The sequence below is a fragment of the Drosophila willistoni genome, assembly GCF_018902025.1.
Source record: "Drosophila willistoni isolate 14030-0811.24 chromosome XR unlocalized genomic scaffold, UCI_dwil_1.1 Seg105, whole genome shotgun sequence".
NCBI classification, from domain to species: domain Eukaryota; kingdom Metazoa; phylum Arthropoda; class Insecta; order Diptera; family Drosophilidae; genus Drosophila; species Drosophila willistoni.
The window spans coordinates 2141684-2168533 of record NW_025814054.1 but is presented as its reverse complement, the minus strand read 5'-3'; the positions used below and the strand labels follow the sequence as shown (position 1 = coordinate 2168533).

The window sequence follows — 26850 nt, the reverse complement described above, 5'->3', positions numbered from 1 at the left end:
TTTTAAATCATTTTTGATTTCAGTTGTTTCAAATTGCTTCAAATGAACTTTGCATTTAACCCCTCAAATGTTAAAAATTGTGATTCTAAACTAAAACACGTATTAAAAGTTCTCGGAATGACGATTTTTTAACGATTGCATACCCTAACCTGAAACCCTAGCAATGCAGGTTTAAAAACTGACGTTAACATTTTTGTTGTAATACAGCATTTTATGCATTAAACTAGAAAACGGCTCGACGACTATACGAACAAATTTACGATTGATATTCCATATATTCAAATACTTGAAAAGTGTTGTATTTCATTTAATTTAACACGTACACATGCTTTCGTTTCACACATTGCTTGAAAAATATTCTTTCGAATGGAAAAATCAAACTAAAAACGTAGATATACACAACAACAAACACTACTAAATATTTCTCATAAAAAAAAAAAAATTCGAAAGAAAAATTCACAGAGAATGCTTTCACACGCTGTTTTAAACAATCAAACAACTTACTAAAAAAAAAAGTAATCAAACTATATAGTATTTAGTATTAAACTAAACTTAAATCGAAAAATCAAACTCAATCAACTCAAAAAATAGTGTTTCTAAAGAAAAAAGAGAACCACAACCAGTTGATATATTTATCTGTATATTGTATTTATAGGTTTTTTAATGTCTAATATTAATATAGTGTTTTTTTTGTTTTTTTTTTTTTTTTTTTATATTTTATTTTAAACCTTTAACCCTATATGTCAAACTAGATTACACTTTGTACACTTTTGGGACTAGAAGAATCTGTTTTTGGATTATGTCTTCCTCACTGAGATCTGATTCTGTGCTAAGAAGAACTGATCATAGATCATAGATAAAAAAAAAATCGTATATCTTTGGCAAAAAGAACAAAAAAAAAAGAGTAAACTAAAAACTAAACTAACGTTTATATCAAAATTTTGCAATTCTATAATATAATGAACGACTAGACGTAAATTGATGATTGATTACTTACGCGTTTTAAGATTAGGGTGCGATCTCCAGCCTGATCATCATCATCGGGCGTTGGGGGCAAGGGACGATTTGGTGGGCCGCCACTGCCATGGCCTGACGGTGTCGTAGTTGCTGTGGTCGAGCTATCCTCGGAGACAGGTCCCAAACCGGGTCTATATGAAAATTCGGGTCTGAACACAACAAAAAAAAAAAAAAAACGAAAAACCGAAAAAAACGCAAAAAAGAGCAACACAAAGGGCGGCAGTTTGAAAGAATGGGAATGGATATGGATATGGTGGGTATATGTGGTTGATATGTAGAGGTGGATGGGTGGTTGGTTGGTTTTGTGGTGTAATAAGGTGAGAAAGAAATTGAGTTGAGTTAGTTAGATGAATCGTCGCAAATCTACGTGCTGGCTGCCAGGCCCTTTTCTTCTTCTGCTCACTTCTGGTTCTGGTTCTGAATGCGATGTACTTACAGTGGTTTGGGTGGATCACTGGCCAGCAAAGTGCCATCGTTTCTTGCCCGATCATTCGGCTCATCTGGCTCACTATCCGAATCACTGCTATCCAATGGATCCAGGGGATTGACAGGTTGACCCAAATGATTATTCGATTGTGGCAAGGCAGCTGCCGGCTTCGATGACGATGAGGATGCTCCTCCGACTCCGCCTGATTGACGATTATTGCGTGGCGGTGCCTCCGGTTGAGCCTGCTGTTGTCCTGCGGTGGCCGTTTGTGGCTGCGGCTGTTGAGAGGAGACCACGCCCAATTCATTTAATTGTGCTGCTAACACATCCAAATGATCCTACATTTTTTTTTCATTTTTGTTTTTTTTTTTTTTTGGTCATTTCATTTCGTTTTTTATAATACATTTTGTTTTGATTTGTTGATTTTTCGTTTCAAGAGAAAGGAAGTCAAATGCACACATTTTCGGAGGAGGATTTTCGTGTGTGTGTGTGTGTGTGTGTGTGTATATGTGTTGTGTTTGTGTGTGTGTGTAGATTGCACATGATACCACAGTAGTTTGTTGTTTTTGTTGTTGTTCATTTTGGGGTTTGTTTTTTGTTTTCATTTTTATTTTATGTCGGGGTAGAGGAGGGAACGAAAAGTAAGAGACAAATTAGATTGATTTTTCAATTTCCTTTTCACACTATATTCTTAGATAAAGAACATAACAAGCCAAGCAAAACAGCTTAACAATTAATGAAATGAAAGCTCTGTTAGTTATACATTTTGTTTTTGGTGGTCTATCAACCGTTTAATGCAACCGTTATCTACCCGAACTAACAATCAGATAAATCGAAACCGATATATAAATGTTTTGTGAACGATTATATCGTTTAATAACATTTGCTAAAAATCAAACGTTTTGGTTATATAATACAGCATCAAATAGTTATTGTTTCGGTTAAATCACAAACGAACCGATTACCTAACTGTAGCGAAATGTCGATAGAATGTATAAAATTAATATATTTGGTATCATTATAATGTTCAATCGCGTTCCAATCAATTCATTTCTTAGCAATGTCGTATTAAACTACGTATTCGCCGAAGAACCGTTTCCGTTTCGATTACCTAATTGTAGGTGAAATATCGATAGAAAATAAAAAATTATATATTTGGTATCATAATAACATTCCATTGCGTTTAAAAAGATTCGAATCGAAACAATGTCGTATCAAAAAAGTCTGCTTGCCGAAGAACCGTTTCCCTAACTGATGTCGTTCGGTTGCATTTGCTGGTTATTTTTATCTACTTATTCACATTTGGTTAGTTTTTCACGATCTTGCATTCAGAACGTGGTGGAAGAAAAACAACGAGAAGAGATTAGAAAGGCATCGATCATACAAAAGAATTGCTGTCTAAGGGGAAAGAGGAGGACGTGGAAAAAGAAGTCGAAAAGGATTAGAAGTTAGTTTAAGTGGTTTTTGTTACCAAGTTGTGTGTGTGTGTGTGTGTGTAAGTGTGTGTGTGGCACGTGCATTATATTATTGTTATTGTAGTTGTTGTACCTCCATCAAATTGTAAATACATTAAATTATTTTCAAATTTTGACTAAATGCATTTTATATCCAAAAACGTATTTCAAAACAAATGGACGAGGGGGGTACACAATCATATATACATATATACGTACATTTATGTATACCATGCATACATATATGTACATAAATACATACATATATATATTAATATATATACATTCATATGAGATTCAAGCAAAAACAAAAAAAAACCAAACATATGTAGGTTCGTTTATAAAAAGGAAAAAAAAACATAAAGGACATACCTCAGGTCTCCTTGGTGGTAACTGTTGTATGATTGATTGATTGATTGATTGTTCGAGTTCGTGTGTGTGTGTGTGTTATTGTGTGTAGGTATGTGTGAAATAAATCATACATATGGGGAAATTTTTTGGAGTTGACGCAACGCACATGAGTTAAATCATAATTCGGTTATACATATATGCATGAAATTAAACAAAAAGATAATACATATATAAAATTAGGTATTCGGTTATGAGATAAACTAAAGCGAATAAATTGGGTCTACAATAATACACATACATATATGGAGAGAGTGGGGTCAATGGGTCTACGGGTCTACACACAAAAAAGTACAAAAATACAAAAGAAAACTACATCGAAAAATAGTTTTTGGTACCCTTTCCCAGATAGTCAGGTATTTTTCTGATTAATTTACCAACTGATTAGACTTTAATCACAATCGTTAGTATGTCAATTTTTTATATATATAAAAAAAAAAAAAAACAAAGATTAAATTCTCTCTGGAGTCCTCCTAATATGTATATTAATTATTCCATGAATATTCTCATTACTATAATCAACCTACAGAAACGTGCCGTAGAGATGAGCTCGTGTTAAGCTTGCAGCAGATTATTTTTAAACTACTCTTCTAGTCTATTCTCGTTTTCGAAACATTTTTAAAATTCACATTTAAACCGTTTTCCATGGTATTGACAAATTTACCAGGTATCAAGAATGAAAGAAGATTTCCATTTCGATTAATTCATTTGAAATCGAAAACGAGAACAGACTTGATTAGCTTGGCTTATCAATTGTATAAATTATCAGGCATTCACCCACAAATGGTGTAATTTTCTTTCGTTTCTGTTAAAACTCCTCAAATTTAAAGTCCGAATTGATAGATTGATAGTCATAAATACATATAACACGAGCTCATCACTAAGCAAAATGCTTATCTCATTTTTGTTTTTAAAGAATTTCCCCCCCACACTCGGAAGGCAATTTCTTAATCTCTCACTCTTTCTCTCTGAAACGATACGCACCGATGGCCTAGAATTATTTTGCTGCGAATTGCGCTGCTGCTGCTGTGGCGTTTGACCTGCGGCTGGTTCGCCGCTACCGCCACCTCCGTTGCCGCACTTGGGCGTCGGTGGCAATGGCCGATTGGCATGCGGTGGATCTGGCACCACAATTAAACGCTGTGGCAATTGTGGGCGTGCTGGTGGGCCAGGCTCTTCGATCTGCTGACGCTAAAAGAAAAAATGAAGCGGATTTTGTCTTTTTTTTGTTTTGTTTTTAAATTAATAAATTTTTCCCTTTCACATACCGATGTCGGTTTTTGTTGACGATTCGCCTGCGGTTGTTGCACCTGGGCCTGGGCCTGTTGTTGCTGGGCAGCGGCGGCGGCAGCTGCCTGGGCTTGGGCCTGTTGAGCGGCATGAGCCGCTGCAGCGGCCGCAGCCTGTTGCTGCTGTTGAAGTTGCGCCTGGGCAGCAGCATGAACAGCGGCCGCTTGGGCCTGGGCTTGGACCATCAATTGATGGTGCTGTTGCTGTTCGGCAGCCAAACGACCTTCCTGGATCTGCTGGAAGTTACGTCTCAGGGTATCACCACCTGGTGCCTGGATAATGGAGCTTGGCTCGCCGGCCAATTGTGGATCGTCGTCATCGTTATCGGAACCAGAATAGCGATAATCCTCACGTTCCTTCTCCTGCTTGCGTTTCTTGCAGCGATCGATGTGATCCTTAAGCTGTATGCGCACCTGACGATCTGTTGGCTGATCCTTAATGAAGGCATGTTTCAATAGATTCTCGGTATAAGGCCGCTGATGATAGTCCTTGACTGCAAATACAAGTTTTGTGTGTGTGTGTGTGTGTGTGTAAGGTTAATCTCATCACATCTCTCTTAGTCAGTTTTCTGTGACTCACCTAGCACCGTGTCAATAAAACCATGAAATTTCTTGGACCATTTTTTCGATTTGAGACGCGGCGGTGAATTGCGTGGAATCAAGAATAAAGCTCGCATGGGATGCAGATCGCAAAGCGGTGGCTGTGACTCAGCCATTTCCAAGGCCGTAATTCCCAGAGACCAAAGATCCGAACGATTGTCATATGTGGCATCGGGATTCTCATCGCAGGCAATGACCTCAGGAGCCATCCAATAGGGAGTACCTGTGCGAAACAGGTTCAAAAAGCAAAAACCAAATGTGACTCATGCTTATGTGACTCTTACTCTTTCTCTCTCTCTGAGTTTACTTACCAATAAATGTATTCCGCCTGCCTATCGTACGATCCAATTGCGCTGAGACACCAAAATCCACTAGTTTCACCTCGGCATTATCTGTTAGCAAGACATTCTGTCCTTTGATATCGCGATGTATGACCTTATTTGAATGCAAATAGCTTAAGCCACGCAAAATTTCACGACAAATGTATGCGATCCATTCTTCTTTGAGGCTTTGTCCTTTTGTTGATTTAACCAAATCGGTTACGGAACCAGCACCACAATATTCCATAACAAGCCAAAGTTGATCATCCTTGCCCGGTGGTGATTTCTTAATAAAGGCTCCATAATATGTGGCAATATTGCGATGATTTGAGTATTTCTTAAGCACATTGATTTCCAACTTAATTTCCTCCTCCTCATCTTCGGTGACATCCATCACCTTTATGGCAGCCAATTGGCCAGTCTTTGTATGGCGGCCCTACAGGAAAAAAAAAGAAAAGAGACAGAAGACCGCATTTATTATTAGCATGTTTTGGTGTAAAGTGCAATGGAGTGGAGGCCATTTCACAATGGGGGTAAAATGGAAAAGAAAGAAAAGAAAAAAAAGTTTGTTTATCAATTTACATTGCGCCGACATTGAAGCTGTTTAATGCACTTCAACGGCAATCGACACGCTCGCTTTTATGCACTTGACAACGACAACGACAACGACGACGATGCAACGTTTGGCCATGGCAGCGGAGGCGTTGGCTACAACTATGATGACTACGACTAGCATCACTCTATCTGTCTGTTTCTCTCTCTCACTCTCTCTGTGTGGATTGGCGTCAACAAACTGTGCGACGCATAAAAAGTGATTAAGTAAACAAAAGCTGCCACCAACCACACATCATCAACAACATCATCGACGTCGTCAATGAAATCAAACAATAGAACAGGAAGGAGGAGACGACTATGACTACGACAACGACGACGATGTGGATGAGGATGGTGAAGAGTGGAATTCATGACTGATATATAAAGATACTCAGCAAGAAGTAGCTAAACTGAGGTTTTGCCTGCCAGAAGGCTGAGGCTGAGGGGGTCATCTTTTTAAAAGGTGATAAGCGGCAAGGTAAACATATCACACCCAATGCACATTGAAAAGAAATGTGATGGAAAAAACAGAATGAAAAACCGCCGACCATATAACACATACACATGCACACACACACATGCATACATACCTATACATGTATATGGTCATAGATTTTTAAACAATTGAGCAAACATTTACCCAACAAATTTAAGCAAAATATTTAAATAATAAGTTTCAAGTCCATATCAAATTTCAATTGAATACAAATTTGCAAAAAGGATACAAATTGAAATTCCATTTAAACTTAAATGAATTTAAATTGAAAATGGAAATTCAAATAGAGTTCATAATAAGAATTGCAAAATAAGTTGTAATAAAATTGTTAACGAATGTCTTAAACTGATATTTAGTTTGTCGTAAAACATATTAAACTAGCACAAGTTGGTAGTTAGTAACTAGTTTAAATTATATTGAAAAATAAATTGTGAGAAAATTGTTAAGTGGTTTGAGGAAAACCTGTAATGATGAATATCATTAAATTAAAAAATCGTTTAGAACTATAAAAACTAACTTTAGCTTGTAGAGAGGCCGAGGAGAAACCAAACCAAAGAAGAGGGGGTGGGAGAAGAGAATTGCATTTCAATTAGTTTGCCACTTTAAAAATTGAAACTTGCAAATTGTTTCTTTAGCTTATTTTTAAAACAAGAGCAGCAGCAACAGCAACAGGAAGATTGAGTTGTCCTGACCGGTTTTTGCTCTGCCCCGTAAAAAGGAAGGAAAAAAAAGTGAAGTAAATTTTTAAGCCGCTTTAAAGTCATTTTACATTTAATACAGTTTTAATTGAGTGAGCAAGAAGAAGGCCCAGAGTAGTAGACCCGGCCTCCTCCTCCTCTTTCTCCTCCTCTTAACTATAAATCAAAAGGCTAACTGGAGATGATAACAATTTGTTTGGAAAGTAACGACGACGACGACGACGCGACTAGAGAGCAACCAGGCAAAGATGCTAACGATGATGATGATGCGGCAGTTGATAGTTGATGATGTTATGAGTAGTTGCCCGTTGGCTTTTTATTGATTAGTTGGCAAGAGATTTCTATCAAAATGTTATTAAGCATGCTGCCCACCAGGAAGGCCAGGCAGGTCGGGGCGGGGCAGGAAGGCGAGGAACGAGAGCTGAACTAAACTGAGCTGGTTAGGTGGAAAGGAAAGAGTTATTTTCCAACTAACGGGCTTATGCAAATTAATGACATGCACTACTAATGGAGCCTGACTTTGAACACTCTGTGTTCTAAGTATCTTATGATTGGCCACGGCAGGTGTTTCTTTCCCTACTCCCCCTACTTCCCCTCCGTTGTCGTTGTCGTCATTTTCGATTGCCATTTTAGTATAGAATCAAAGACAAGGAGAAGAGTCATAACGATTGCCGCAATTAATACAAAGTGGGGAGGGGAGAGATGAAATATTTGTGATTCATTGCATTTCACAAAGAATAAGAAGAGGTAGTCAAGTCAATACACTCCTCCAACTTCACTTCTCCCACCATCTCGTCACCATGTATCTCTCCTCTGTCTCGGATCCGTCTCCATCGTTCTGTTTAAAGCTTTTTAAGTCAAAAAGCAAATAGAGCTAAACCAAAACCAAAGAAGAAACAAATAAACAAAGGGAGGGGAATGGGGAGCTAGCCACTGTTGTCACTGCACAGTGGAACAAAAACACAACTAGAGGAATTTTAAATGGCGCATTTATTGGAGAGGGATCAAAATTTGGAAACCTTCCTGAAAAAGCATCCCTTTGAGCTTTGTTTAAAGTTCGTGCCTATTAAAAGGACCTAAACAAATACACAGCCGTAATCCAATGTGCAACAGTGGAGCTAGACACAAGCCTTTGCCCATATAAAGCACTCTAAAGAGAAAGAAATAAGATTGTTGAATTTGTAAAATAATCAAAAACAACAAAAGTTGAGAAAATCTTTTAAAGGTAACAATGGAGTGCCGGAGTCTTTGGAGCCATACAAAGCCAAGTGTCGGATGAGACGGAGAGCCAACCAGTTGGTGGCAATCGCAGCTGTCCAATTGGTTTTAGCCTACCTTTGCATAAGGTTGCGTTTCGGTGCTTGCTTGTCGTTTTCAATTTCACAAGTACACAAATATCTTTTGTGAGTGAGTGAGTGAGTGTGTATCTGACAGATACAATGCCTCGAAAGCAAAAACAAACACAATAAAAACAATCTTTTTTTTCTTCCATTAAACAGAAAAAAGAGCAAACAAAAAAAAAAGACAAAAAGAAGAAGCAAACTGCATAATCAAGCAAATTTTTGCGCTTTTTCTTACCCCGAAGAGTTTGTAATGAAAACTTTTGAGAATGTAAATTCGAGAAGAAGTAGAAGAGGAAACAACCAACTGTTTCTCTCTTTCACACATTCTTTGTTAAGGTAAAAAAAAACGCAAACTCGGAACTGACTTACAGTCTTTTTTGTCGATTACATAAGTACAGAGGCGGAAAAAAAATGTGCAGATCAACTTTTTCGACATGTTTTCAATTTGGTGACCCCGACGAGTTGGCACGCAAATCACTTAAAAGCGAGACAGGGACAGCGCAAAAATCGAGGTGTTCGGGGGAAGAACAGCTGGCCAGCGATAAGCCCCACCAAACAAAAGTGAATGAATATGATGATGATGATGATGATGATGATGATGACTGGACTGGGCCGGGCCCCAGACCAGGCCGAAACCATGTGTTTGTGTTTGCACATAAGGAAATGTTTTTTGTAGGTAAAGAGATATCAAAGTAAAATACACAGAAAACAAATCCAGATGGAAATAGATGGAAGTGTATGTATGATCATGGAAATAAGTGAGAGGAATATGAGAGAAAGAAGACACCAAAACACCAATAAATCAGAAAAACTGGGCCACAATGAATTGGCTAAGAATCCACAAACCCTGAGATTGTTTATGGTTATACATAAGAACTAACTTCGGCAATCAGTTTTCTACGTTTAAAGTTGGTTGTTGCTTTAAAACCTAAACTACTGCCCTACTAACTAGCTGGGGAATTTGAGTTCTACCTTTTTTTTTCATTGCCTTTACCACAGCTGCTGCTGCCAACGCAGACCAACACCTTGCCAATCTTGGTTAAGTAACCCAATGCTACTTCAAACCCAACCACATCACATGTTACTCACTCTCACCTTACTTTACTCATGCCACACCACCCCACAAACATCGTATCATTTCATGCCCCTTTCCCCTTGGCATTCCACCGTCCTTCTTGGTCATATTTAATTGTAAGCCAGTAATAAACTCAGCCTACAAAAAGTCAATTTCCAAAAACTCCCACACGTGTGTGTTCATAGAAAAAGAGCAAAAGATAGATACGGAGAGAGAGAGAAGACGAAAAAAAGGAGGAAAACCACAAAGCAACAACGGCGAATCAATTACAACACACACACACACACACACAATGATGTATGTAAAGATATAGGTGCATATGTATATATGTTTGTGGGTATATAAAAAGCAGCATGGGCGTCTCGTAGTCAATAACTAAAGGACTGATCAAGAACTATAACTTTTAGTCATAGAATCTAAATCTCTGCCGTATCTTCAAAAGAAGATATAGTAGGACACGTTTTTGGGCTAGACCAATTGCCCTTTGAGTGATTAACCCTTTCAGAATCAGCCAACATTTTCTGCAGGGCAAAGTAGGATACCTAGGACCTTAAAATACCACTTGGTTAATACTTATGGCCAAATTCTTTAAAATATGCATAATATTTAAAAGTTTCCCATTCGGTTTCGATGCAAAACTGCTTAAAAAAACGACAAGTTAGTGATTACGATAAAAGTATTGTATGTAAATACAAGGATCTAAGCGAATTTCTTCCTCGAGTGGAGATTACCGTTTTGCTGCTGCACCCATGCACCCACCATAACCACAACCACAACCACGCCCCAAATGCGATGCGTCAAGTCTCAGGCAGGTAGGTAGATAGGTAGACAACGTCTCCCCCTTTGTACCCCACCAAAATTCCATCTATAACTTCAACTGGTTGCCTCAACCTACTAGCCCCAGAGTAAGTCAAGTCTCTTGGCAAATTGTGGCAACAGCCGCCACAGCTGCGTTTGGCCAACTTACGCAACCTTTTATATACATACAATATTTCTGTTTTGTTTTTTTGCACATTTTTTTTTATTTTATAGCCATGAGGGTTTTTGGGTGGAGGGAGGGGGGGGCAAAGTTTTAACGCTCATCAATTATCTATTGTTGTTAGATGTTGCTGTTGCTGTTGTTGTTGCTGTTGCTGTTAATTAACCCAGTAATCAACAGCAGATGAAGTATCTGTAAGATACATCCTCGCACATGAGTGCGAGCTGAGTTCACTTTTGCTTGAGTTCATAGGTTAGTTTAAGCCAAATAGACTAGTTGCATGTTGCCTTGTTGCCCACACCATACCCCCCTCTCTCCTCTCTCACTATCTGTCTCTCTCTACTACTTCTCCTTTATCTTTCCTTCTCTGTCAGCCACTTAACAGGCATTTTAGCACTTGGCTGCATTTCATTTAATTTTATTTCATTTTTGTGTTTTCTGTCTTTTTGTTGTTTTTCGTGTCTGAGAGAGTTCAAAGTGTTTTCGGTAAAAGCTTTACAACATTTTCTTTTATTGGCAGGTGGGTAGAGGCAGAGGCAGGGGCTACCTGAAGCTGGTTAACCTAGTTAGCAAAAACTTCTGTTTGATGTTTGAGTTGAGTTACTTTTCCATTTTTTTTTTTTTGTTTTCAACTCTAAAAAACATTCTAAACGAACTCAATTTGAATGAATTGAATTGAAAAATTTAATGAAAATAAATTCTTTAACGTTGATTGTAAACTTTTTGTTGCTGTTTGTTTGTTTATGCCATTGATTATTTTATTTTTTTCTTTGGGTTATTCCCCAATTCCGTTTTCTGTTTAACTGATTTGACTCATCTATCCACATGCAAATTGTTAACAACTTTTCGGCGCCCATTTCTAACATGGGCAATATTATTTGACCTACTTTTACTCCCTTCTCTCTTTCTCTATCACTCTCTCTCTCTCTCTCTCTCTCTCTCTCTATGTTTGTCTATCTATTGCTCGCAAATTTACCGCCCACAAACGCAATCAGAGTCGGTCGGAACCCTATTAAACCGAGTTGTTTTCTGATTTTTTTTGGTTACAAGGTTGAACTTGCCCCAATACATAAAGTATTTCAATATTCATCAGACTCGTATGCAGAGTCCAGAGTCGATTACTCACTTATACAGCAGGTGGTGTTGGTCTTTAGTTGATTTCATTATACCAGAGGCATATTTAGTTTATCCGTGTGTGTGTGTGTGTGTGTGTGTGTGTGTGTGTGTGTGTGCATATGGAGAGCAGCAGCCGTTTTTTCCAATTTTTTTTTTCAGCTTTTTGAACAATTAATTTATGAGTGAAAGTTTTGCTTAGTCTTTAGTTTATTTTTTGTTTTTGCATGCATAATTTGCTCTGCTGCTGCATTGGAAAACAAAGAAAGGTCTTTGTGTCTGAAGACTTATCTAACTTTAATATATATGTATGTACATATATGCATATGTGTAGCTGAGGCCCTGCTGGTCCCTTATCTCTTCGGCCTTTGAATAATGAACGAATGAAGAAGAAAAAAAAGCACAAAACACTTTTCTATGCAATTGTTGACAATCAAAAGCAAAAGGGAAACTTGAATTTTCAGATACCACATGCGGGGTAAAAATTTCCATCTATTTTGGCTCTTTCTTTGAATTTCAAGTCCTTTGTATTAACTTCTTCAATATACCCGTTTAATATTCCATTGCAGGGTATAGAGCAGGGCGGGGCACCAACCCGTTGACCCGCAGCCCAATGATTGCCTTCCGATTGGGGAATTGAAGTAGTTTTTTTTAGTGCTTTTCAGTGAGCCAAGCCATCACTTAATTTATTTAATTTCCAATTACACTAAGGGGACCAAACCAAGCAACCAAGCGACGACTGGCTGGCTGACTTGCTCTCTCAATTAATTAAAATATCCCTATAATAAAAAAAAAAAAAAAAAACAAGAATACACAACCGCAAGACCCATAACATGCACATTATGCCATCGTGGTGTACCCAGTTGTCGTATGTACCCCCATCGGTCGGACGGACAGAAACCGGAAATTGTTGACACGCCGCCGCTTAAGAAACCAGTGACGTCATTATTATCAACAACATTATCATCATCATCATCATCATTATCAACATACACAATCCCAATTTCCCCCAGCTATAAAAAAAAATAATATTCATTCATTTATAATATATATAAAAAGAACAAAAAATATCTTTTGACACAATTTTTAGCTTATTTGCTGCTTATCTTCAAAATTAAATAAAAAAAAATGCCAAGTAAAAGCAAATTTATTTCGTTGTCAACATTTGAAAATAACTTTAGATGAGTCAATGTTTTGTTTGAAAAAAAAAAAAATAATAATAAATGGGCGTCGTTTTAAAAGGTATTTGAGTGAATTTCTCACTGATAAGAAGCCCCCATCCTCCTCGTTCCATCGTTTCGCAATGCAAATTGTTTTTGTCCATTAAGAAATCGAATACAATGTGATTTAGATAGAGCAATTTGTGGTAATTATAGATTAAGTACAATAATTCCAATCATGATTGGTTACTCAATTGCATTGATAGGAGACGACTCACATATGTTTGTATATTTCTCTGTGTGAAGTCAGAACACAATTTATCCAAGCGAAACTCTATATGCCTGTTCGAAAAGTTTCTCAATTTTAAACTCTTAAAAATGTAACAATAACAAATGAAACAAACCCAGAGGGACATAATTTATGTGTCCTTGCATCCTTACTATCCTTACTACTTACTACAGTCGAAAATACATTTCAATCGAAAAATTAAAGTTTCCCAAAAACTTTTAACAGATTAATCCTGGATACAACTCTAAGGTAAACTATATAATATCATAATCATTCCAATTTGAAGAAAAATTTGGCAATATCATAGATTGTTACATATGTGGACATGCTAATAAACACCTTAGAAACGAACAAGCAATGCTTTTTTGTGATCTGTTCTCGGTTTTGATTTCGATCCAAATTATTCGTTTTCAAATACAGTCTCAATAATTCGAAATGGCAAGGGAAGAGAATTTTTTACGAATTACAGAGGTTTTAGATTTACCGGGTTTTCCATTCTAACGAAGTTTTTTCAAGAGGCCAGCAGTTTCTTGCGAAATATTAAGGTTTTCTATTTAGCGGGGTACGAATTATCAAGACTCGACTGTAGCTTGCTTTTGAGTCAGTGAAAATAAAAAGTAACTGCAAATTTTCTCAATAAAACATTTACGTTAAAACTTTCCATTATTTTTCAATATATTTAGAGCAATGCCTTTTCAATCCTTTTATTTATTTACAAGAATTCTTCTTGGCAAGCAATCATGCAATTAAGTGGAAAAAAACGCTTAACTCGAAATGAAATTGACCTGTTTTCTCTTTCGAAACATTAATGTATATTGTGTAAAGAATAAATTCATTTGCCAGAACTAAAATCACATTAGTGCAAAAACCATTTACAAATGAAATCTGAGTTAATTTTGTTAGGGTTCGTATTCAAAACCCAAATAATTAAGAAGATCTGTAATCTGACATAGTAGGCGGATCAAAAATGTTTCAAACTTAGGTTCAAAAATGAATATGGGCTAGAAAATACTTTCAGAGGGTGTCCGATTAGAAAATTAAGATTTTACACTAAGGAAATTCAGAAATTGTCCGACAACCTTGAAGATTCACTTGCTTAGCATAAAGACAAGCGAAAAAAGTAAAACAATAATAAAAACTATGAAATTTCGGGGGGTGTTCAGACCCCCAGACTCCCCTGATGCATAGGTCCAAAATGAACAAGTCCTTTGACTAACAAATTGTAAATGCTTAGTAAAATGGTTATCTTGCCAGCCAGCAACCTCTATCAAGTTGAAGGAAGGTTTTTATTTGCCAACGTTAATGATTCATCTGTTTGTTTGGCTAAAACTTATCTGGCTCGTTGAAACCTGTTCTTGTAATTATATGCAATTAAATAATTGTGTAAAATAGTATTAGCAATCCGCAAGCACACTTGTCTTTGGCCTGCCCTTTGTATGGAGAGTTGTAATATATCCATATATCTGGCTCACTGGTTTAACTATAGTCAAAGCACTTTAAGCTCTATGTCTGTTTTTGGTGTTAATTAGCAACTTTATCGGACTCTAATTGAATACTAATAAAAGTGTAACGGTTATATTGGGTTGGCTTATTTGTATAAGTAGAACAAAATCTAAAATTTAAATGTACATTTTGTTAATCCAAGTGTTAATCTATATAATTAGTTGTTAGCAGACAAGATTATCTATTGTCTTAGTCATACTACAACTATGATTAGTTAAAACTTAATTATATACAGTACATTGTTGTTTGCCTTGGATAATATAGTTAACAAACCAGATAGAGAGAGAAAGAGAACCTTTCATTGATAATATCACTCACTCCTCCTGATAAGATACAGTCATTCAAGGAAGGAAGAGCTTTTAATATGAAGGGCAACCTGGGTCTTCCTCTTCATTGACTAGAATAACGGAGATTTGATTAATGGAAAATTTTCTACCACATACGTTTTTTATTTGTGATGTTTTCTTTTTAGTTTATCGCAAATAAATAAATGCATAATAATAAATGCTCTTTATATAAGGAAAGAAAGAAAAGACACAAAGATGGTATGGGGGGGAATGAACAAGAAATTAACAAATGATTTCATTCATTTGCAAATTTGAGACTGAAACTGTCTGAACTTTGCTCTAGCTTTTCGTTCCTCCTCCTCCCTCACCCATAAACTCCTCTTTCCTTTCTTCTTCTTTAGTGAGGGGAGTGCGGGAAAGGGCAGGGGGGTCATCTTTGTTTTGTTGTTGTTGTTGCTGTGTTGCGGTTTCTCTGCTAATGTGACCGCAAAAATTTCACACGCCGCCGCCGCCGTCTCATATTTGAAAGTGATAAATTTTCAACTTCCACAAGCATTTTTTCTTTTTTTTTTATTTCATTAATTTATGCACACAATTTAAAAATAAAAAAGAAGAAGGTAAAAAAAAAAGACAACAGCAACCCACATACACACACACTGTCATATGAAAACTGCATAACTTAGCAGCTTTGGCAAGGTCGTTCCTTTAACACACCATAGCTCACCACGCACACCTTCCCAAAGCTCACCTCACTTCACCTTATCCCCCACCCCATTGGATGTTGTCTTGATCGCCCTCGCTCATTGACTTTCTCAATGTGGATTAAGCTTAAGTTGGCAAAAATAACATGCCAAACAAAACGCGAAAACTAAAATCTCATTTATTTATTGTTGGCCTACTGCTGCTGCTGCTGTTGCCTTGTCAATGAAAAAAGTGTCAGGGCTAGAGGAGATTCAATTAAGCAAACAAAACACAGACAAGAAAGAAGAAAAAAATCAGCAAAAACCAAAGTTATTGAACCTCTAAAAATATAATACAGGCAGGCAAGGCACATAAAGTGATAGCTCTTTGGAGAGCGTGAGAAGAGGTGGATATGGACGATGGATGGGGTGTTGGTTTAATCAAAGTGCAATTGTCTGATTTTCATCTTTGATAATATGAAAAAGCCAACGTTAAACATATGTGATTGGGCTGTGTAATGTGTGTGTGTGTTGATGTCATTTCCTTTTATTCCCTGGCAAGTTTAGCTCTGACCAATTTGATTTGATTTAAATAGCCGCCACGCCTTTTGGCAGGGTATCAAATAAAAAAAAAACCAGAGGGCCGGGGCTAACTTCGACCGCGTCAAAGTTTGTATACCCTTGCAAGTTTTCTGTTACTCTTTCCTTACCCATGACCCTCAAAGTTGAAAACCGTTTTATCTAAAAAGTCTAATGTTTGCGAAGGAACAGCCTAAAATCTAGATCTCAATCTCTCTCAATCTTTTTGCAAGGGTATAAGAAATTCGCTCATCAGTACATACGTGTGTATGTGTGTGAAAGAGAAAGGCTGCCATTGACACTGAATTAACAGTGGACTGTTATCTTTTGTCTATTTGGGGGCGCTCTCTTCTGCTGCTCACGAGGGTCACTCTAAAACATTTAACACAACAGAATTAACCTCTTTGATTAATATTTGTTGACAACTATTGAACTAACTATCATCATGGGAACGTTACTTACTATTTTCAAGTACATTAACTGCTGGATTTTTGTAAATTATTGAACACAAATAATTGAGAGGGCCTTTTGGGTCTTCACTTTTGAAAACTTTAATGGTTAGCCCTCGTAAAAGCTTTGTCTTTCTCTATCTCTCCCGAAAACATTCTCTCAGTCTCTACTATAAAAGTATGTGTCAATGACTCTTTGTTACACACAAAAACAAAGTATAACAAATAAAATTTGCGTAATAATTTGTTTTTAGCGCATGTTTTTAAAGGTCTTTTTACGAGTCATTATTTTAGTTAGTTTAGTTTGACATTGAGAGCAGAGCAGCAGCAGAGAAATACCTTTTTGTGGTATTTAAGTGCTCATGTACTTGGGGCTAGCTGGCTGCCTGCCAATGTCCGCCGCCACGCCCCCTTCTGCCCGCACGACTGCCTGCCTTTGGCTCTAATTTGTTGGTTGTGTTTCCTGCTTGATTTGTTCATTTGCTTTTAATGTATTTTGCATGTTCATTTCAACTTTATGTTTGCTGCGTGTGCGTCGCGGTCGCTGCTCGGTCGATGCTCAGTCGCTGCTCAGTTCAGTTCTGCCCTTGTGGTTGCGCCTGCGCTGCACTGCAGTAGCAGCAATGTGAATATCATAAATTAAAATTTACTTTTTTAATTTAGGGTTTTTTTTTCTGTGGGGGTTGTTCATTTTAAAGTGAGTGCCATAGAAAATCTCATAACTATCTCAGATATCAGTGACTATATTCATTAGATTTTGCTTAAATAAAAAGCTATCTTAACCCTCTAACAAGGGGAACTTCAGGTATGCGAATCACCGATTTGGATGAATTTTGGATATGTTGTAGAATACCCCGTCATTTGAAGCTGTGTGAAATATTTCGGCGCACTATTCTATATTTTCCTAATAAATCGGCTTTAAAGTTATAGCTTTGGTGACTTATAAGTAAAACGCCGAGTGGTCTACAAGCAGCTCGACGGTGTAAGGGGTAGAGGTCCTGCCTAAAATCGACGGAACTCTGGTTCAACCCCCGCCCGAAACTAGTTAGTTTTGGGTTTTCATTTTTTTTTTTTTGCTTTTTCAATAATTATTTTTGTCTAATAGCGAAATAGTTCTTTTGATGATTTGTAATTGGAAACTTTTTTATGTATGTTGAAATTATTGTAGATGCAAATTATTATTATTAACTATTATTAACTTGTACGCTTAAGGTAATACCAGCTATACGCACGCCATTATGTACTGTATTTTTTAGGTAAGTTTAAAATATGATAAAGAGAATGCAAAACTCCTTAACGCTTATAGAAGAAAATCGAGAAATTTCATCAAAAGAAGACTGCACTAAAGTAATATCCCGTCAAAGACGGGGCAATTCCACTTGTCATCTCTGATATTGAAGGGAATGCTCAAGTATGCATGGTCGCTTCAGATTAGAAAGTGGTTTTCCAAAATTTTTATTTCGTTTGTTTCCTTAAAATTGGTTTAATGTTGGTATGTTTTTGCACAAAAGCATTATTTAAACATGTTCATAGTCTTGAGAAAATATACATACGGGTATCATGTTTTAATGATTTATATCACAACAAAAAATGTGAAGGCAGTAGTTAATTAGTCTATTTTGCGTCTATATTATATATATGTTTTTGTAAAGGCATAAAAAATGAATCCAATCAAAAATCATCAAAAGACCTATTTCGCTATTAGACAAAAATAATTATTGAAAAAGCAAAAAAAAAAAAAATGAAAACCCAAAACTAACTAGTTTCGGGCGGGGGTTGAACCAGAGTTCCGTCGATTTTAGGCAGGACCTCTACCCCTTACACCATCGAGCTGCTTGTAGACCACTCGGCGTTTTACTTATAAGTCACCAAAGCTATAACTTTAAAGCCGATTTATTAGGAAAATAAATCAAATGACGGGGAATTCTACAACATATCCAAAATTCATCCAAATCGGTGATTCGCATACCTGAAGTTCCCCTTGTAAGACTTAAGAGTGCCTAAAGGCACATATCCATAATTTATAAAATCATTAATACTGATCATTAATTGGCAAATTTGTATTGCCTATCTTATTAAAATGGCTAAAACCCAGTTTTGATTAACTTCAAAAATGCTCTAACCTAGATGAAAAATTAAAAACCAGAGGGCCGGGGCTAACTTCGACCGCGTCAAAGTTTGTATACCCTTGCAACTTTTTTGGTATCTCTTTCCTTACTTATAGCCATCAAAGTGGAAAAACGTTTTATCTAAAAAGGCTAATGTTTGCAAAAGAACGGTTTACAATCTTAGCATAGGAAATAACGAAGATATTGATCAAAGTCACTGTTTTCCACCGATCGTTCCTATGGGAGATATATGATATAGTCACCCGAGTTTGATCAAATTTGGCATAGTCCTTTGTATGTGTAATAAACTCACTAATATCAATTTTCACAATAGCTCAGAAAATAACGAAGTTATTAAGAAAAGTCACTGTTCGTGACTTTGCGGTTTGTATGGGAGCTATATGATATAGTGGTCCGATCCGGCTGAGTCCGAGATATACAACCCCTGCAGTATATACAACCCTACATGCAAAATTTCAACTCTGTAGCTCTAACGGTCTAGGAGGAGTTTGCGTTGATCCAGACGGACGGACAGACGGACGAACGGACGGAATATATATACTTTATATGGTCGGAGATGTTTCCTTCTATGCGTTGCACACTTCTGACCAAAATTAATATACCCTTTTTGCAAGGGTATAATAATTGAAAAGAAATTTAAATTTACGGCCCCTCAAAATATATTAAAATCTTTTCATTATTTTGCGATCATTTATTTTACAAATTTTAGATCTATCGATATCACTAAAAACTAAACAATAACTGTTCACATCTCTCAATAGCCAAGACAAGGATTTGAGGGGCCTTTGCTAGATAATTTGTTTAACTAACTATGTAGTTAAGTTTCTTTCGGGCGTTGGCTTTTAGCCCCACGTGTTACGAATTGATACGGCCTAAATTTATTTTAGAGGATATCTGAAAGTCGTTGTTTTAGCACACATACATACATACATATGTATGTATTTTGATATGTACAAGGAATTATTAAGAGTATTTTATTGCGTGAGCTAACTATCCATCATCATCATCATCATCTTTATGTTGTTATTGTTGTATGTTGCTTATAAATATGCATGTTGTCTGTTAGTTTGACTGTCTGCACTTGTCTATCTCTTTTTTTATGATGACTCGTCGTCGTCTGTTTGTCTGTCTGTCTCGTCTTTTGCCTTCCACTACTTCTACTTCTTCTTCATCATCATTACTGCCTTTTTGGTTTTTGTTGTTGTTGTTGTTGTTTTTGCGTAATTGGGTCAAAGTTCGCTTAGCTATGTTAATTATATGACAACTGCTGTGGGCTGTCGTTACTTTGTTGGCTTTGCTTATTCTTAGGCGATTCAATTTGAATTGCGTGGGCGGCGCACAACATTTATGACAAGCCTTAAAAACCAGAGACAAAAATAAACTTTTTTCAATTTTTTTGTTTTTTGCGGAAATGACATTTAATGGCTTCGAATGGTATAAATCTGTTTATAAATGGCATCAATTAATAGGTACACACACAAACACACACAACTGCAATAAACAATACCCACTTTTGGAGAATAAAATTGTATTTCTATTTATACAATTGTAAATCGAGAAAATGCCAAGTGAAATTGAAAAGACAAACTTAAATTTTCAAACTAACCTCTACGTATATGTAGGTATCGAAATTCAGTTTTTAAAGATGGAACTTCAGCGATTTTTGTGGAAACCATTTTCTAAGAATTTCCCAACAGGTTAATGCAATTGTATGTACATATGTATACATGTCTCTTTGCTCAATTGAAGTATTCACAAGATTTCTATATACGAAGAGTATCGAATAAACAAAATAAGTATTTCTACAATATTTTTCATAGAATATATTCACATTTATTGTGAAATTCAATATTGTTGTTGGTTGGTTTGGGGCAATCTCTTATTGTGGGCAATGGAGCAGTTCTTTCACCTTGTTGTTTCTCTAAGCCTAATATGGTTATTGGGGTTTCATAATGGATTAATATATCTTTATTGCTCTCTCACTCTCTCCGTGTCTCTCTCTCTCTCCGTCTCTCTCTCTCTGTATTATGCCATTAAATATATCACTCTGTCAATCTGACAGCAGCTTTCAAATTTATACTTATATTTAATTGAAATTCAGCATAGAAATGCGGTCAATCCGCCCAATTTCAAAGCAATTGGTGGCAATAGTGACGCGCGATTGTGGTGTGGTGGTGTCGGTGGTGTGTGTGTGTGTGTGTGGTGTTGTGTGGCACGTGGTAATCTCTTGTTATACCCTTACAAAAGGGGTATATTCATTTTTCTTAAAATCCTCCTAGACCACCTTACAGTTTGAGTTTGTAGGCCGTTCTTTTGCCAAAAAATTCAACTTTTCGGAACGAAACGCTAGGTAAGAAAACTAGCAAAGGGTATTTAGACTTCGGTCAAAGTTTTTTCTATATATTGTGGCAACTTGTTTTGTGGTTGACTTTGCTGCTGACAGTTTCTGTATTTGTGTGTGTGTGGAAATTAGCATGAGTAATGCCCAATGTGTATCTCCGAGAAAGAGCCATGTGACTAGAACGCACTTCAAAACTAACGGAGCCATTACCGACCATGGTAGCTTGTCGTCATTCACCACTTGTTTCGTTAATTTCGTTCAGTGGGACATTTTATCTCTTTTGTTTTTTTTTTTCATTTTTTCTTTTGGTATGCCTCATTTCTTTGGCATTTTTATTATGAAGTAGTGAACAACCCAACAACAACCGGTTACTGTCTGAGTGAGTGAGTGACTGACTAGCTAGCTAGCTAGCAGCTTATCAAACGTCACAGCATTTTGACCATATTTGCTAAATAATTTCTCGTTTTCTGGCTTTGGCTTATTCATAAATCGATTTCGATTTAAAAGAAAAAAAAAAAAAAATAACTTATTAAGTGGCGAGGGCGGGGGCGGGTAGGTTTTAACGGTCGTCTGTCATACGATTTGTGTTTATTTTTCTGCGAATCGTTAAGCCTTTTTGCTGTGATTTATCACATATCCACGATCGACCGACTGTCTGCTGGTCTGGAGTTCTTTCTGTGTTCATCCAATTTTTCTTGTTAATTTATATACATACGCATACATATACATATATGAACATATAAGCTAGTTTCATTTAGTTTAGCGCAGCACATCCGTTTGATTGATAAAAAAAAAAAAACATTTAAAAATATCATATATTGCGCTTTAGAAAAATTTCCCCATTTTATCAGCATTTTATTCTAAACTCTTCTGTTTGTCTCTGTCTGAGTCACGATATATACACACTATATAATTTTAAACTCGTCAAATGTATTTCCAGGGAACACACAGACAAACAAGTGTGGTTATTAACGGGTTTTTTGTTATTGTTTTTTTTTTTGCATGTGTGCACTGATTAAGTGCGGATGGCGGAAGGCGGAACGGCCAGTTGAAAAAAAAAACTTCTGAACAAAGGCTAAAAACTCACATACACACACACACACACATACATAAATATGTTCATATGTTGCTAATTTACAACAAATTCTGTAGATGATGTCGTGGAAATGTTATCATTTGGTCTTCTCAACGGTTACTAAAACCGAAATGTAAAGAAATGACTTAACAACAATCATAAAAGAGGTTAAATAATGCAATGAATGAAATAAATTCATATAAGGAATGCGGTAAAGTTATTTCCTCTCTTGCCTAGCTTGAAGAGGGGCATGCATATATAATGATGACGCCGACAACGACGACGACGACGACCCGACCCCCACATAGTAGAAGTAGATGTAGAAGAGAACGCATCCAAACAGAAGAGGAACAGAACACAACTTGCCGTTGGCCTAACTACAAAAAGAATAAGAAGAAGGAGAAGCACATGCCAGCCCAGTCGCCTGCCACACGTCTTCATCATCATCATCATCATCATCATCATCAACATCAACATCGTAATCTTCAACAGCTCCATAGCTCTCCCCTCCCCCTACCCGCACCTACCCGCTCGGTCTATCATCTATGCTAACGGTAAACTTACAACACACAGCAAAGTGTCTATTTTTGTACTAGGCAAAGAAAGAAGAAGAAGACGCTACAGTTCGCCTGCTGCATTTTTTGTTTTATTCGCCTCGTCGCCTGTCCGCCGCCCTTCTAACCACCACCCCCTTGCCTTCCCTCATCTACTCAACACTACGTTCATTCCTTGATTTTTCTTGATTCTTTGAAACTTATAATTTTTGAAAATACAAAGTCTAGGCATTGTTTTTTGTTTTTCTTCTTTTTGTGGTTTGATTATTATGATGATGATTGTTGTTGTAACACACACTTAAGTGTGTGCGTGTGTGAGAGAGAGAAAGATAGAGAAAAGAAATGTGTTAATGTGTGAGAAGTAGTCATAGTTTTTGAGAGATACCTACAACATAGCGGCGAATCTGTTTTAAACTAATTAAACTAGTCCAACAACAACTACAACAACACCAAACAACTAAAAACTAAAGAAAGATGACGCAGCAGCAGAAGCAGCAGCTTGTTTTCTCGAGATACATTTAAGTGTTGTATATATATGTACATATATACTTATATATATATATATGCAAAAAAAAAAGTCGACGCATTCAAGCATAAAACTCTAATGATTGCTAATTATAAAGAGTGCGAGAGAGAGCGAGAGGGATAAATGACTCCAAGAGTCTTTCGGTCTCTCGTTGGAAGTTTATTGCTCTGGAACCAAAAATGAATAATTTCCATTTCCAATTTTGTGCAAGTTTTTACCATAGAAAGAAAGTTCAACAAACTTGATACCCTACCAATACCAGACCAATCAACGATACCCTGAAAAAAGTTTTCCAAGGTATATCATCATTCCCCAGTAATTCGAAAAGCCGTAAACAATACATAGGCATATATGGATACAGATTTCTAGTATTTTATATTTTATAACGTAAAAAGGATAAGACTTTGCCTTAACTCGATGGAGAACATATGAACTCTTTGTAATTCTTTTGTAATTTACATGAATGTTCGTTGTCTAAAACTCTCAACTCAAATGACTTAACTTAGACTTAAGAGGTCTAGAAACTAGATCCGTGAATTCAGTTTTTACGTTTCTTATATGTAAGATTATATTACTTACCTTATAGACTTGACCATAAGTGCCATTGCCCACAACTTCGATTAGCTCAAAGATTCCAGCTGGATCCTGTAAAAAAGAAGAGAAGAAAGTAAAAACAAATTAGACAACGCCCATCAGGATGATCAAAAACGAAAACAAAACAAACCAACAAAAAAAAAAGGTTCCTTAAGATGTCGAGGCACTGTGCCGCCACTTAACTTGGCTCTCCTTGTTTGTTTGTTTGTTTACGTAAACAACAAATTATGAATAATACAAATAAGGCAGGCAGAATGTTAAAAATAAAGCAACAAAATAAAATCCCCATCGTTCCAGTCGTCGTCGTCTCCATCTCCACCCAAAATTCCATCTCCACCTTCAGCCTGCCTGGCACTAATCTTCAAACCGAAATTCCAATATACAACACAACGACGAACGATGATTCTCTCACATCGAATGCCCAAAGCCATACAAATTGCATGCGAGTTGTGAGAAAGGAGAGTTCATTGACACGCAACTCACGACGACCAACCAAAGTGACGTGACACGAGAGGGCCCAAAGGAAAAACTATACACCAAAAGAGGAGGGAGGGAAAATGGAGGGCAGAGTAGTAGTAGTAGTAGTTAAAAACAATGCTTTCTATTTTTATTGGAGTAAAAGGAGAAGCTGGAATGGGTAGGTAGGTAACGAGAGCGAGAGAGAAATGCCAATTAAAATAACAAGAACAAGAATATTTTCAACAGGTAACTGACTGACTTTTTTGACAGTTCACAATGACGTAGCAGGGGGAAGGCGCAGGTGAAGAGAGGGAACGCGACGAGTTGTAGAAGTCGAATTTAAATGCGCCTATTTCTCCGATGACTATGGAGAGATGGATGGATGGATGAGTGGAAGGGTTAAGCCAAGAGCAGTTAGTGCTCTAAATTCACTCTACATGACAAGGTAAACATACACACATAACACATTGCCGCCACCAAAGGGAATGAGGTGAGTGATTGAAGACATACAAGTGGAGTTTTGTTTTGGGGATTTAGGGGATAAAACTAAGAATTTGTGGTTGCAATCTAAAACTGATAAGATTTCTAACGATTAGGCGGAAACGAAAAAACTGTCGAAATTGAAAGGGAAAGAAGAGATAGATAGATGTTGTAGCTTATAGAAGGGAACTTTGTAGGTTGGAGAAAAGGTCTTTTTAAAAGAAAACTATTTTATCATTAACAGTTTGTCTCCTGTTAAATTGTTTATCGCAAAGCTCAGTGCTATGATGATACATAGGAAGGTTATCGATGACGATAACGCCCTCTCTCTCTATCTTACCATCCAACATAGCAGCAAAGGGAATCCCGATGAAACCTCATAGATTAGATGGCATAAAGCAATTGATTAGGTCGAGAGGTTGTAGAGTATTTCATTTCATTCAGAGGGTTATATGTATGTTTTAGTCTTCCGTAAAGTAAATGGAACCTTTAGTTACCAGGATTCCTTTAACCTCCATAGATACACACAAAAGGGCGTTTTTTCACACTTGGCCAAAATTGGGAATTAGAAAGCAAAAGACAAATCAACAACAAAATGAAAACCCCCGCCCCTATTGAAAAAAAATGCAGTGCAGGGCATATAAAGTAAGGAAGCCGCTTTAAGTAGATTTATGGCTGCCTAACACCCTCTTCCTCATCTTCTCCCTAACCACCCAACCCCCCCACCACCATTATTACAGTCACCGCCATCAAAGTGTGTCAAACACATGCAAAGGGAATACACACACACACACATCCACAGTTGGGCCACGACTTTGAGATACCCTGCAACAAAATTGAATTCCCTTTTAAACTAAGCTCATAAAATTCTTTACAGAAACCTCACATAATTTAACATCTATTTACATATATGTATGTACATATGTATGTAGGTATATACATACATATGTTTGAATCTATATACCTTCAGTAAAATTACAGGGCATGTGAAGACGGGAGAGAGTGAATAAGTGAGTGGGAGCAACGAGCATTTGCAGGTCTTTTTTCTGTTTTTTTGGGAGTGCAACGGCAATTACTGCTATTTATGGGTGATTACTTCAACGGTTGTAAAAACGAAATCAATTAAAAATGCACAACAACAACAAGAACCCAAACAGCAGCCAACCACTTCGGCTGACTGCCTCCTCCTCCTTCACCTCTGGGCTCACCACTTCGCATGACTCATTAGTGTTGACATGTTAAGCAAAATAGAAAAGTAAACGGCATGAAATGTCACTACTAACTGGCAAAGCGAGAGACACAAAGAGAAAGAGAGACAGAGAGAGATATAGTTAGGGTAGTGCACACTAGCGGCATATATGTATATATATACTCCTCAACCCGTTACTAGAAAAGTTCTGGTCAGCAAAAGATAGCTTTAGTTTTTAACTTTTGGTTACAGTTATCACACACACACACACACACATATAGACACAGGCTCTTCTATGCTATGCTACAGCTGCTGCCACATGTGCCCCAACGCCACACTAGCCCTCTCTCTCTCTCTCTCCACTGTCATTTCTTACCCCCGCGACCATTTGCCTTTGTTTGTCTATGTTGTTGTTGTTGTTATTGTTTGTATTTGTCCAAACGGGTACAACTAAAACTCAAACTAAACAACTCGTTGGAGGCCGCAGCGGCGCAAGAGCTTGACGGACGGACCAACTCTAAGGCGGCAACTCTATACATACAGTAAATACTCCCTAATAACATCTAACAAGGGCGCAAAATGGAAACTTATCTTCATTCTAACGTTTTTTTTTCGCTCCAAAAAGAGAGATATCCCAAACACACGATTTTTTGGGTCTGCTCAAAACTAAACATTTTTCTACCATAACAAGTAATTTTAATGTTTAAATTTAAAGAAATATGTATATTAGCTTAGTTAGTTTA

The 26850-nt window shown here is 37.0% G+C and overlaps 1 protein-coding gene across 11 annotated transcripts in view; it reads right to left on the bottom strand.

The window, feature by feature from the left end:
• The window catches only part of LOC6645038 (serine/threonine-protein kinase mig-15), a 42580-nt gene that overhangs the window by 10837 nt on the left and 4893 nt on the right, over positions 1 to 26850 (bottom strand). For 3 of the 11 annotated variants that reach the window (XM_047011727.1, XM_047011728.1, XM_047011733.1), the window contains exons 3-10: positions 23965 to 24030; positions 5507 to 5951; positions 5176 to 5418; positions 4575 to 5089; positions 4291 to 4497; positions 3271 to 3291; positions 1454 to 1782; positions 998 to 1166 (exon numbers count right to left, since the gene is read on the bottom strand). In XM_047011727.1, the coding sequence (XP_046867683.1) occupies positions 998 to 1166; positions 1454 to 1782; positions 3271 to 3291; positions 4291 to 4497; positions 4575 to 5089; positions 5176 to 5418; positions 5507 to 5951; positions 23965 to 24030 (1995 nt within the window). The remainder of the gene's footprint in view (positions 1 to 997; positions 1167 to 1453; positions 1783 to 3270; positions 3292 to 4290; positions 4498 to 4574; positions 5090 to 5175; positions 5419 to 5506; positions 5952 to 23964; positions 24031 to 26850) is intronic. The other 8 variants (XM_047011732.1, XM_047011736.1, XM_002067801.4 and 5 more) reach the window with 6 other exon arrangements.